A 12,249-nucleotide genomic window follows, 5' to 3' on the forward strand; every position below is an offset into this window, starting at 1 on the left:
TGCCACTGCCACCTACTGTACTGGATGTACAATTACACTTTATTCTCGTATGGCTGAGGAAAAAAAAAAAAAAAAAAAAAAAACATGGTCCCTGATGTCACACGCGTCCCCCTATTTGAGATGCACGGATGTAGCGGCAAGGCAACGGTTCTAGATGTCAACTTGAAAAGCCTTTTTAATGAAGGCGTAAAACATTTAAACCGTGGTGTCGAAAGGGAGGTCTAAACAAACACATGGTGTAAAACCGAGTATTTCCCAACACAAAAAAGAAAAAAAACGAGTCAGAATCTCAACAGAGATGATGAAAGATAACCATAAGGTGGTTGAGTTAACCTCATCCGAACCCGACCCACCATGGTTACCATTCATAGGCCCCTGGTCCCTTGGCTGGTGCGGTTTGGGATGCAGTGGAAGCAGCAATGCTTTCGGGCTCCCCAGAACAAATACGGATAGGTCCAAAATAAAGCCCCTGCAGAGAGCATGTGGAAAAACCATAAAGTGGAGTTATAGAGGTCGTAACGGGGATCAGACCTTTTTAGGAATCAAGGTAAATATGTGCTGTATGGATTGCTAATTTGCATGAACATGTGCAGATAAATGTGCAAAATATTCATTCCAGTATCGCTCACCTCAAATGGATCAGATGTAAACCATCATCTCTCTGATGATGTATCCCACGTGTGTCCTTTTGTGGAACCTCGTCGATGTCTAAACACGCCGAAGATCAATAAAACTCACACATGCACGCTAACAATGGCTTGGCTCCGTCCGCTATCAGATCGAGGCTGCGGCGACTGCCAGAAACAACACGTGGCATTCAAGTTGGTCTCACTTGAAGGTCACGCCATTTTACTTTACCACTTAACCGCAAACTTTCATCCGCACACACAAATAAACTCGCAAACATAAAAAGACAATGATACAGCACCACAGATGTTCTCTCACTGTGGAGTGGATTTTTCACTTTTTTTTTTTTTTTTTTTTTTCCCCCTCCTGAGCTGTAAAACCAAACCAACAAAAACACAGCGCGGACATTTTCTTCTCGCTCCAATTCAGGACGCAGAGTTTTGACATGAAACAGTTACGTGAAAGAATCGCTGACTTTTAACTCTGTCGACCGTTTGGGGGATGTCGATATGAATATGCAGTGAACATGATTACCAGACAGGAAGCCATTAAAATTTGAACCTGTATGGTTTTGTGGCGCTTAAGTTCTTACACTAATACTCAGTGGACCCCAATGTGAAGAACAAACATTCATACTGTACACCAGGGGTGTCCAAACTTTTTCATTTGAGGGCCACATACAGAAAATCAGAATGATGCAAGGGCCACGTAATGTTCTGAGCAGAAATTGTGTTTAGTCCTAAAAAAATTGTACGAATAATTTATTTGTGCTTTTGCATATTTAGAAAAATGCTACAGTACATAAACCAATTTATTTGTAATATGGCAGTAGCGTTATTATAGTTTTGGAATTTTTTAATTTAGTTTTTATTTTGGTTTTTGAGTTTTGTTTTTTAAATTCAGTTAGTTTTAATTAGTTTTCAGGGTGGTTTTGTTAGTTTTTATTAGTTTTAGTTCTTTAATTAGTTTTATTTTATTATTTATATTTTTTTTAAATGTGTATTACTTGTGCGCAATATTTAAAAAAAACACCATGGGCGAAACCTCTGAAGGTGCTTTTCTATTGGTTGCTGCTAGATGATATCACTTCTACATGACATACTTTCAAATGTCATTATTCTGGTTTAGATCAAAAGAAATCTACTAAAAATTACATTTAAAGTCATCCGCAAAGTCTAATGCATTAAATTAATTACCAAAGACTAAAATGAAGGACATTTTTGCTGTAATTATAGTTAAATTTAGTTAGTTTTGTAAACATAAAATGTAATTTCATTAGTTTTCGTTCTTTCAAAAGCATTTTCGTTTTTGTTTTTGTTTTTTTTTGTTAAGGAAGTTGTTTTCTTGAATTTAAGTTTAGTTATTTCATTAGTTTTTGTTAACTAAAATAACCTTTAATAGCACTTGTATTAAAATTAAATGTATTATAAATATTTGAACTGAATCAAATGCCATTTTTAGCATATGCCGCGGGCCACTGAAAAATGGACGGCGGGCCGCAAATGGCCCCTGGGCCGTAGTTTGGACACCCCTGCTGTACATGCTGGATGTTGAGTGTTTTATCAGCCAGGCACATTTTTGATCTATGCGTACCTTCGTATCCTCCGTACTGTGCGTTTCCTGCGATGAAACAACATTAATGTTAGAATGAATGATGAGAAGACAAGATGAGGACCTGTAGGGACTAACAAATCATTTTATTTTATTTTTTGCAAACGTGATGACCCAAATTTATATTCAAAGGAGGAACACTTGATCAGTTAACGAGGGGGAACTTTTTCTTGGTATGCTTGCGTCTCGTGTGTCTGTCAGTGCTGCATGATAATGGATGGAGAGTGTGCGCTCAATGACAGCTTGGTGCGACTTCCTTCTCCTGCGCCATAAATCCATTCGCTTTTACAATGCACCATGACTGACTTTCATGCCTCGGCAGAAAGCATTCATTTATTTTAAGATTATTGCACTTGTGTGTGTGTGTGCGTGGGTGGGGGTGCACATTACATCTGTGTTTTCCCTTGTTACCTCTGTAGCCTGTGGGCAAACAGCTGTGTCGCCATGGTTTTACTGTACATGATACAAGAGACTTTGCTGTAGACTGGGACTGTAGCGCATGCTCCACCCTTCAGGTCCTGCTGAGAGGCAGTTTACATCAGTGTATTACACAGTTTACCCGAAAGTAAAATGTCCATACGACTCCTCATCACTTATGATATGCGTCTTGTCGTCCAAAATATGGGTTTCTTTTTTTTTTGAGGGGACCTATAAACAGGGCACAATATGTTTGGCTGCTTGCAGAGTTGACTAATGAGCCGCCTCTTTGAAGCTGATGTGTTTTGCTCAAATTAATGTAAATTGCCCTAAAAATATCTTGCCACTGGGTGCTAGTCAGCCCCAAGGTCAACATGAGTAGCTCACGGGTCTGTTATAAGAGAATCATGCAATATGCGATAAGCTTGCTGAATATAACGATAGCGATATATTTGCGATATTTGACATGTATCTAAAGAAATTACATTTTTATTATCTAATGAAAGAATTACACTTTTTCATGCAGCAAAATTAGCAAATTCAATACAGTCTTAATTAATTGTAATTACCTCTTTATAATGTTCAACTATTGGATGGTGATGCACATTTTAGTTAGCGGCTGACTGGTCAAATTCATATAAAAGCATAAAATTCCATATGAAACTTATTGCATGACTTTGCGATATCCGTATTGCATGAGCCAATATCGTGATATCGATATTTTTTCGATATATTGTACAGCCCTACTCACCAGTGATGGGAAACTGTGACTTACTAAGAATATATATATTGTTTTGAACATAACATGGTTCACGTTTGTTCTCTACCAAATATTCTACGTTGTGTTTAGAAATGAAATAGATTATTTCAATGGAGAACAAAATGCTGTTTTTATTTGTCCGAATAGTTCAAAAAAAAAAAAAAATTAGAACTGTAATTTTAACACTGTGGTATTGTGCTATTTTTGCTCACGGTTATCATATGGTCAGAATCTAATATCAGCCCAAGCCTAGTGTAGGAAACTGATAAATATCAATATACCATCCATCCATCCATCCATCCATCCATCCATCCATCCATCCATCCATCCAATTGCTGCTGGGGGCTACCTCAGTTGCGTGACCTCTGGTCTATAGTATGGCACAACATAAGCCCATCACAATTATGCAAACACATTCATAAAATTTTCCAGAAGCAAGCAAGAAAATGTCTTGGTCATCCAGTTTTGTAAAACTAAAACATATCCATAAGTTCAAAAATAATTTATGAATCATCCAAATCAACAAAAGAATGCAATTGCAGTACCGGAATAAAATTAAAATTGAGGAATGACCCAGCCATGATCCTGATGTGAATTCATTCTAAAAACGGATTGATGTCTGCACAATTCAGCCAATGAATGCTTTAGTAAGGTGGAAACTAAATTGAATGCTGCATTGCAATCAAAAGGTTAAAAAAAAGTATTATGCAACAGTTTTTTTTTTTTTTTTTTTTTTTTAACTTTTATTTCGTCTCCTAAACGATTCCAGTTTGTTTGTATGGGCCTATTTTCACATTAAAGTGGAAAAAGTAATGAAACGTTTTATCTTGGGGTCACTTTTTTTATATATATCGTAAAACCTGACTTTTTACAGAGTGTGTTGCCATTTCATATCCGTTGTAGATAGTGTTTTGTATCTTTTTACACTCATTTGAAGGTCACAGGTGATTAAAATGTTACATCAGGATATTTGTGGTGGATTAGGAATGTTTTTCGGATCACTGGCCTGACTCGATTCCCACATGGAATATGTATCCTCGTGGGAATGCAACAGTTACTATGTAAACTGCGTAAGTGTCCGCTGGGCTTGGCCCGCCGCGGTCTTCCCATCGTCTCTGGTTCTGCCGTCTTGACTGTGGTGGACTCATATGGTCCCTGGGTTGTTTATTGCGGTCCAAAGCCCACTTTGGGCCTGATACCTTTGCAGATTTTGCTGCCAGAAAAACTTTTATGATGAAATGTGAGGCAGGAAAAAGGGAGGTGAGGACAAACAGAGACGATGTTTTCTTTGAGCCTGTGTTTCACTTTGCTAACCACTGTCCAGAATACACATTTGGCTATCTTTGAAAGAAGGAGGAAGTCGGCTCAAGTGGTTGTCGGTTTAACCTTGCGTATGTTTTTTTTTTTCTTTTTTTTTGTGTGTGTGTGTGCGCAAAGTGGCAAACATATAAAGATGTTTTCTCAATACCAACGATTCCAATCGTTATGCATATTACAACCACAGAATGTTGAGCACATCTGAAAGATTTTCAAAGTCAGATGTATTGACTATTCATCAGTTCATTAAAGAGAAAAACTAAACCCAAAATTTCAAATTTTTAGCGCTATTCATTATCACAAGTTTGTGTAAATGTGATGCGTATATCAGTTGTTTCTTTCTGCAAGAAGAAAACCATAAAATTTGTAAATATTTGCAAACTACATTTTCAATTACATTACATGTACAAACAATACATGATACATAACCATAACATCATCATCTACATTTTCATACCGAGTTGTGAGGCTATCTTTATTTGTTTTTATGGATCTCTTGCGCATTAAGAAGTTGACACTTTTTCTCTTCGCTACGCTTCCTCTGCTGGCTGTTAAATGTTTTCCATCTCAGCCATGGTGTGCACAGGATCGGATGATTAAATCTAACACTCTCAAAAATTTGTCAGCCGGCGCAATTCAATAACAGCAGGCAAGGCGCCACTTGGGCTTCGACTTTCAGTCTGCAGCTGAAAATGACTTTGCCCAACCTGGCGCTGCACTTACAATTATTATGGTTAATTCTTATTTCACAAACACAATAGTATGTTTTTACTATAGCGTTGGCACATACAATGCATTCTTGCTTTAAACGTTTTGAAGTTTAGATCTCTTTAAACTTTATCAGACAGTGCTGATTATGTGTGTGAAGGAATGTCAAGGAATTCAATTGTAATAAAATTGTACCGTTCATCATTGTCACCTTTTCGCTATTGGCAGATAAAGACACAGTCTGTCATAGACTACATTTTTTTTTAGAATTGATTATCCAATCGATTACTCACCTCCCGTCGGATAATTCTTTTTGTTACGGGCAAATGTATGACAATGAGAAGTGTGCCTCTAAAAACGAACTTGAGTTTGCCAAAGTCAATGCTTGAACATTATACTAACTTCAAAGTCAACAACATTTTCATAATATCTTTCATATAAGCCAGAGAGGGTCTGTTGTCACCCTCTTTTGCTTCACAAGTGCCTCTTGCAGCCATTAATTGCTGTCCTCAAGGCCTGCTGGCATTAGACTTGAGGTCTTACTTAAAAAAAAAAAAGGAAAAAAAAAGTGTGTGACTTTCACGCTCGCTTGCTCTTTATTTATTTTTTTGTTCACATTTTCCACAATAAATACATCACTTTGCACTCACAATCACTTCTTAGTGATTTATTCACGCTTTGGAGCAAGCTAAGTTAGCTAGAGAAGCTTTTACCTTGCATGAGATAAGTTTAACCGAGCACAATGATAAAGTGACCCCAGCAGTAATAAGATCTTTTTTGTTTTTTTTGTTTTGTTTTTTTAAAAACAAATATTCCTCCTAGGAAGTCACCACTGACTGAGGGACTGAGTCTGTCCTTTATTACACTGGCCAACAATTTATGTATTAATTTTTTTCCCCAACTGCCAAAGACATTTTAATGATTTGAATAATTGGTCTGCTGAGTCCAAAAATGACGTCCGTATCTTTTCATTGCCTCTAGCTGTAGAGAGATTTTTGACAACTAATTGATAATTTATTTGGGGATATCACAAAGGCTTGACGTTTTTTCTCAAATCAAAGTGACACAAGCTAGTTGTTTACTGCTAATGTTGCCTGATTTTCTGTTGGGTTTTTCTGAAATTTTAAATAAATCTCTCCCCATAGATTTTTATCGATGAAACGCTGTTACGTTAGTAGTAGTAGTAGTAGTAGTAGTACTAGTAGCAGCAAATTTGAGTGAGCCAGCTTTGTTCAAAAGTGATTAGTAGGATGGCAGCTGTGTTAGGATGTCAGCATCAATTTGTGCGCAGTAATTTTTGTTTATTAAAGTGCCTTTGAAAAGTAATCCAATGGCTCTCAATGTCTGGCTTGCTTAGCTGCTAGCTGGCAAATAGCCGCTAACGCTGGAGATGCTAACACTGAGCTGAATGCTGGTAGCAGGCACTGTATAATACAATGTCCGCGTAATTCGGTAGGTTTTTTAGCGCCTTTAATGAGCGAATAAACTTGATTTCAGGACAAACTTGTGTTGTTGACATCGATGGCAAAAGTTTTCAAGAACAGCAACCAGAGTGACTCAAAAAGTGAGTTAAGACACACTGCCGGGAATAATGTCAAAATAAAAGCGACCATTAGGCACTACAGTGTATTACTGCATTTGGAAAAATTATATTTTGAAGTTGGCCACACCACTGGCTGTGTCTTCTGTCATGGATATCATGAACAATTGTTGTTGCTTTTAGCATGACTAGGTTTGCTCATAGTCTATTCTGTACACACAAACATTTTTTTTTAATGAGGTTAACGCAAAGATTGCGTTCCCTCGCAGACCAATGTTAACATTCTATAGTGGAACGACGCATGTGAGGTTTCACTTCTTGACTTAATCTCTCCCTCGGTTTTACCTCATTGGGATCCTTTCAGCTCTCTTTCCACATCAATCCATCTCAGTTTCCCTCTTTTCCAGTTCTCTGTCTGGCAGCGGTCGGCGCTTTTAGAAGGTATTAGCAGGGTGTCCTTATTATACTATCCCAGCTTAGTGGGCCAGTGCAGGTGAGAGTGGGGATTTCCTGTTCAGCCTCTCTCGAACATTCTTGCTAAATTGCTCCTTTCCAGGTGGAATCGGAGGCTCTTTGCACTCATGTTGCAGAACCCGAGCGTCAGCATGCATTGATGTGAACACACCAACATCACTAAGGTGCAAGGATTAGTGGTGTCATCTGGTTTATGTGAGCGCTTGTGTGTGTGCGCGAGTGCAGCAGGGGAAGGGATAGAACTTGGCTCAGTTGTCTGACTGTGTGGTTGTCCGCCAGAGGAGCAATATAAGACATGATGCACCATCTTACACTGGCGGGTGGGACCGGGGTGTGTGGGAGTGGAGGGCAGGGGAGCGTTGTTGGGGGTTGGACGTCCTCTAAACTGCATCTTGAGAGGAGACCACTGTGTGCCTTCAACCTCTGGGCTGCTCTTTTCTCCTGCTCAACCAGAAACATGTTTTGGCCTCTTGGATGTGAAACAAATGTAAAATTTATCTCAAGTTTGTTTGTTTGCTTGTTTGTTTGTTTTTGTTTGTATGTTTTTGTTTTATTTTATTATTTTATTTTTTTTATATAATATGTTGACATTACAATTCCTGTCCAAATACAAAAAACAAAACCAAAAAAAAAAAAAAAAGAGGCATATGTGCGTAAGAGCACGTCACATTCAAAACAACATACTCTCAACCTAAATGTAGGCAGACCTGAATATTAAGAATACACTTTTGGATAAGACCACGAGCAGCTGGTGCATACTGGCATTAGGTTCAAATTGCATTGTTTTCCAGCATATATTTACTTTTTGTCATCTGTATCTTGCAGAGTTATTATAGTTTTGGAATTTTTCATTTTAGTTAGTTTTGATTTCGTTCTGAGTTTAGTTTTTTAAATTGAGTTAGTTTTAATTAGTTTTCAGGGTGGTTCTTAGTTTTTATGAGTTTTAATTATTTAATAAGTGATTTGTTTTAGTTAGTTTCTGTCATGACTAGGGTCATTCAAGGGTTATGCTTACTGTTGTGACTAGGGTCATGTAAGGGTTATGTTTACTGTTATGCAAGGGCTATGTTTGCGTCACGTGTCGATATTTGTATGTTGGGTCAAGTGTCTGTTTTGAACTGATGTAACCGGCATCTAGTTTCAACTGGTCTTAAGCTGTGATGTCAGAAACGATGTGATGTCAGGAATCTTTAATCTCTTTATATGGTCAACAGCCAATTAGACAATACCACATCAGTCCTGTTACCCTCATGTCTAGCCACAGCCAATCAGATTGATTCGTTGTCTATATAAGCCGATCTGAGAAGTGTGTGTTTTTGTCGGATTATTACCTCTGTTCCTCTGTGCAACTCTTGTTGTTTCTCGTCTAGTAAAGGTTGTTCCATGCCTCTCGATGTGAATGAATAGTTAAAATCTTATTTCTGTCTACATTTTTGGGATCCAACCCCAGAACCTAACAAGTTTCAGTATGTTTTTTTTTTTTTTTTTTTTTAAACGTGTATTACTTGTGCGCAATACTTAAAAAAAACACCATGGGAGCAACCTCATCTGAAGGTGCTTTTCTATTGGCTGCTGCTAGATGACGTCACTTCTGTGTGACACACTTATTCCGGTTAATATCAAAATAAATGACTTAAAATCAGACTTAAAATAATCCCCAAAGGCTCATGTATTAAATTCATTACCAAAGACTAAAACGAAGGACATTTTTGCTCTAATTATAGTTTTAGTTAGTCTTGTAAACATAAAATGTAGTTTTAGTTTTCATTTAAAAAAAAACATTTTTATTTTATTTTGTTAATTAAATTGTTTTTTTAATTTTTGTTTTAGTATTTTAGTTTTAATTTTTTTGTTTGTTTTAGTTAATTAAAATAACCTTAGTATGTTGTGGACCTTTTCAATAATAAAAAAAAAAAAAAAAAACATACCCTCAATCTTTGCGAGGGAACGCAAAGTTTTTTTTTCTTTCTACCATGTCACCTTAGGGGCCCCGTACGACAGTGAGTAATAATGGAGGTAGAAAAAAGAGGAACAAAATATATATGTCATTTTGATTCAGCTCAACAAACAAACTTGTAGTTTTATCTCTTGAAATGGTCCAAGATATGCTGGCAATGTAATTTCGCATTGAGTTACAGCAGAGAGATTCATATGGTGCTCATGACAGACAGAAAAGTTTTTATGTGTGTGTGTGTGTGGGTTCCTCACAGCAGGCAGTGAAGAAGAACATTGATATATGTCCAAAGGGGACTTTCATGTGTGTGCTTTACTTAGCACGAAGTTGAACATGTGCAACCTTCAAAAATCAACAAGTTAATCAATGAAACATGTCAATTTCATCGCTTATTCCACGTGGGCCACTCTAGGTAAAAAAATATTACACACACTTTTTACACTGCAAGTTTATTTTTATTATTAATTTTATTTCCTTTTTTTTTTTTTTTTGCTTATGTCTTACAAGGCCAAATGAGACTTTGTGTAAACTGTTTGACCCTCCACAATGTACTCAGTTCTGTATAATTCTATTTTTTTTTTTTTACTATTTTAGGTCGATGCTCTGAGGGTACGTTTGGAAGAAAAAGAACAGTTCCTGACAAAGAAGAACAAGCAGCTTCAGGACCTGACTGATGAAAAAAGCACGCTCACAGGAGAAATCAGAGACATGAAGGATATGTTGGATGTCAAGGAGCGGAAAGTCAACATCCTCCAGAAAAAGGTAAGCTGCTGCATCCACGTACCAAACCAGCCAGAAATCAAGTATTCAATCATGTGTTGACTTTCCTGCGTTGACATTTTTTTTTTTGTGAACTCTTTCAACACTTCTATCACGTTAAACACAAAACTGATTAGCTTTTCTTAGTATCTTGTGTTCTTAGCATCTCATTTAAGTCTTAGCATGAAGATGAAGTTGAAGTTTATTTTGAACATTTGGTCATAAAAACTAACAAAATAAAAAATACAAATTAAGAACACAGAACAAAACAAAAATACAAATAATATTCCAAGTGAAAACATGAACTGATAGTCCAAAAAGGGGTAGGAAGAAGTCAAACTTATTAAATCCTATCCTTGGCATCACACCAATATAATTTGGTAATCAAAAATTGCAGACCAAAATACATATATACCTATTATACACCTCACCAGCACCAGCTCCATCACCATTACCAGCTAAGATAGGACTTATTTTTTTAATTTAAAAAAAAAAAATTTTTTAAGAGAGAGCTCAGAATTGTTCATTCGGCAGTCTTACCGGTTCAACATCTCATCATTATTGCTCTCTCTCTCTCTTTTTTTTTTTTTTTTTTTTGTGTGCGCATTTGTGTGTGTGCGTGCGTATGAATTAGTGTAAATTTGTACTCATTAGTTCACCTAAAACCTAATAAAAATCTTATTACCCTTCACCTTAACCGGATACTTAAGAGTCTCGCCACAGTCGTGACGTTCAGAAGGTCAGGAGACCAGAGGAAAGGTCAAAGGAAAGAAAGATGGATCAAAGTGAAATCCAGCAACAACTAAAGACCACCTGCCACCCACATGGTTACAAAACCAGTGTCTTACGCCAACCCCAGAAACCTCTAAATTCCAGAAAATTAAGGAGATCTCAAGAGATCAGAGGAAAAACTAAAGAGAGGAAGGAGGGAAGGCTAGATGAAGCAGAGTGAGGTCCACAGACACCAGCACCCATTCAACGAGTAGTGGGAGGGAGAGGCAAATTCTGTTTGAATTTCAGTAGATGCTGGTATGATGGATCTGGCATGCATAAGGGAGCGCCACCAAAGAGGCGTGTACAGTAGTTCTATTTAAATTACTGTATCTGTCAACCCCTCTTTCTCTTTGATGAATCTGTAGATGGCACTTTTTATTTATTTATTTATTTTTTTAAGATTCACTCTGTTATTCTGGGCTGCTCTGCTATGTTCTGTCTCTTCCCTCTCTCATTTTGTGTCTGTGACAGACAATTACAGTGTGTACAATGTTTGATATGAAAGGAGAACTTATACAAACTGACAGCCAGCAATAGTAATTAGTCAAGTTTGTCTTTCATTATTTGTGATCTTTAAGACGCAGCATTTTGATTTGTATGGCACGAGTTAAGGATATTTCTTAAGTTCAAGCTGATCTAGAACTGTAGTCTTTAATTTTCAAAGACCCCATATTCCCCAGTGAGGAAGTATTTATTGACATGTAGTGAGCTGGCATGTGTCCTTTGGATGGCCGTGAGTACTCAAAACGTTTCTTTTCAACAAGTTAAAGGTTATTGATGTTAAAGGGACCATGTGATAATACAGTCTTCCCTCGCTATAACGCGGTTCACTTTTCGCGGTCTCGCTGTATCGCGGATTTTTTTTTAAGTTCAATTTTGCATATTTTTTTACAGTAATATACCCATTTTATAAAATTTATGAAGGTTTGAACATTGTATTTATTGTATTGTATTTATTTCAATATTACACGGCCGTGAGCTGGACAAAGAGGATGCTTGAACAGTCATCTGGGAGTTGTGGTACTTTTACAGTGTGTCAGCTAGACTGTTATACAGCATTTGATTTGTGGCTGTTTGTATTAAAATGTTTTTAAAAGAATATTTTTTGTTGAATTTTTGCTACAAAATCCTGAACAGGATGTTGTTTTTTTTTAATCTTGCAGACAAGAAATACACAAAATGTTATAATATTAAAACTAATAAAAACTAAATCAAAGCATTAAAAAAGGTCCCTCTGAGAACTAATTAAAACTAACTTAAAAAAAGAAAAAAGAAAACCTCAAAAAGAAAATAATAAAATAACTACAA

The 12,249-nt window shown here is 36.8% G+C and overlaps 1 protein-coding gene across 2 annotated transcripts in view; it reads left to right on the plus strand.

Annotated features, from left to right (window-relative positions):
• The window catches only part of LOC144014045 (ERC protein 2-like), a 168,839-nt gene that overhangs the window by 31,960 nt on the left and 124,630 nt on the right, over positions 1 to 12,249 (plus strand). For both annotated transcript variants that reach the window (XM_077513538.1, XM_077513539.1), the window contains exon 7: positions 10,003 to 10,170. In XM_077513538.1, the coding sequence (XP_077369664.1) occupies positions 10,003 to 10,170 (168 nt within the window). The remainder of the gene's footprint in view (positions 1 to 10,002; positions 10,171 to 12,249) is intronic.

Source organism: Festucalex cinctus, chromosome 2 (genome assembly GCF_051991245.1).
Source record: "Festucalex cinctus isolate MCC-2025b chromosome 2, RoL_Fcin_1.0, whole genome shotgun sequence".
NCBI lineage: Eukaryota > Metazoa > Chordata > Actinopteri > Syngnathiformes > Syngnathidae > Festucalex > Festucalex cinctus.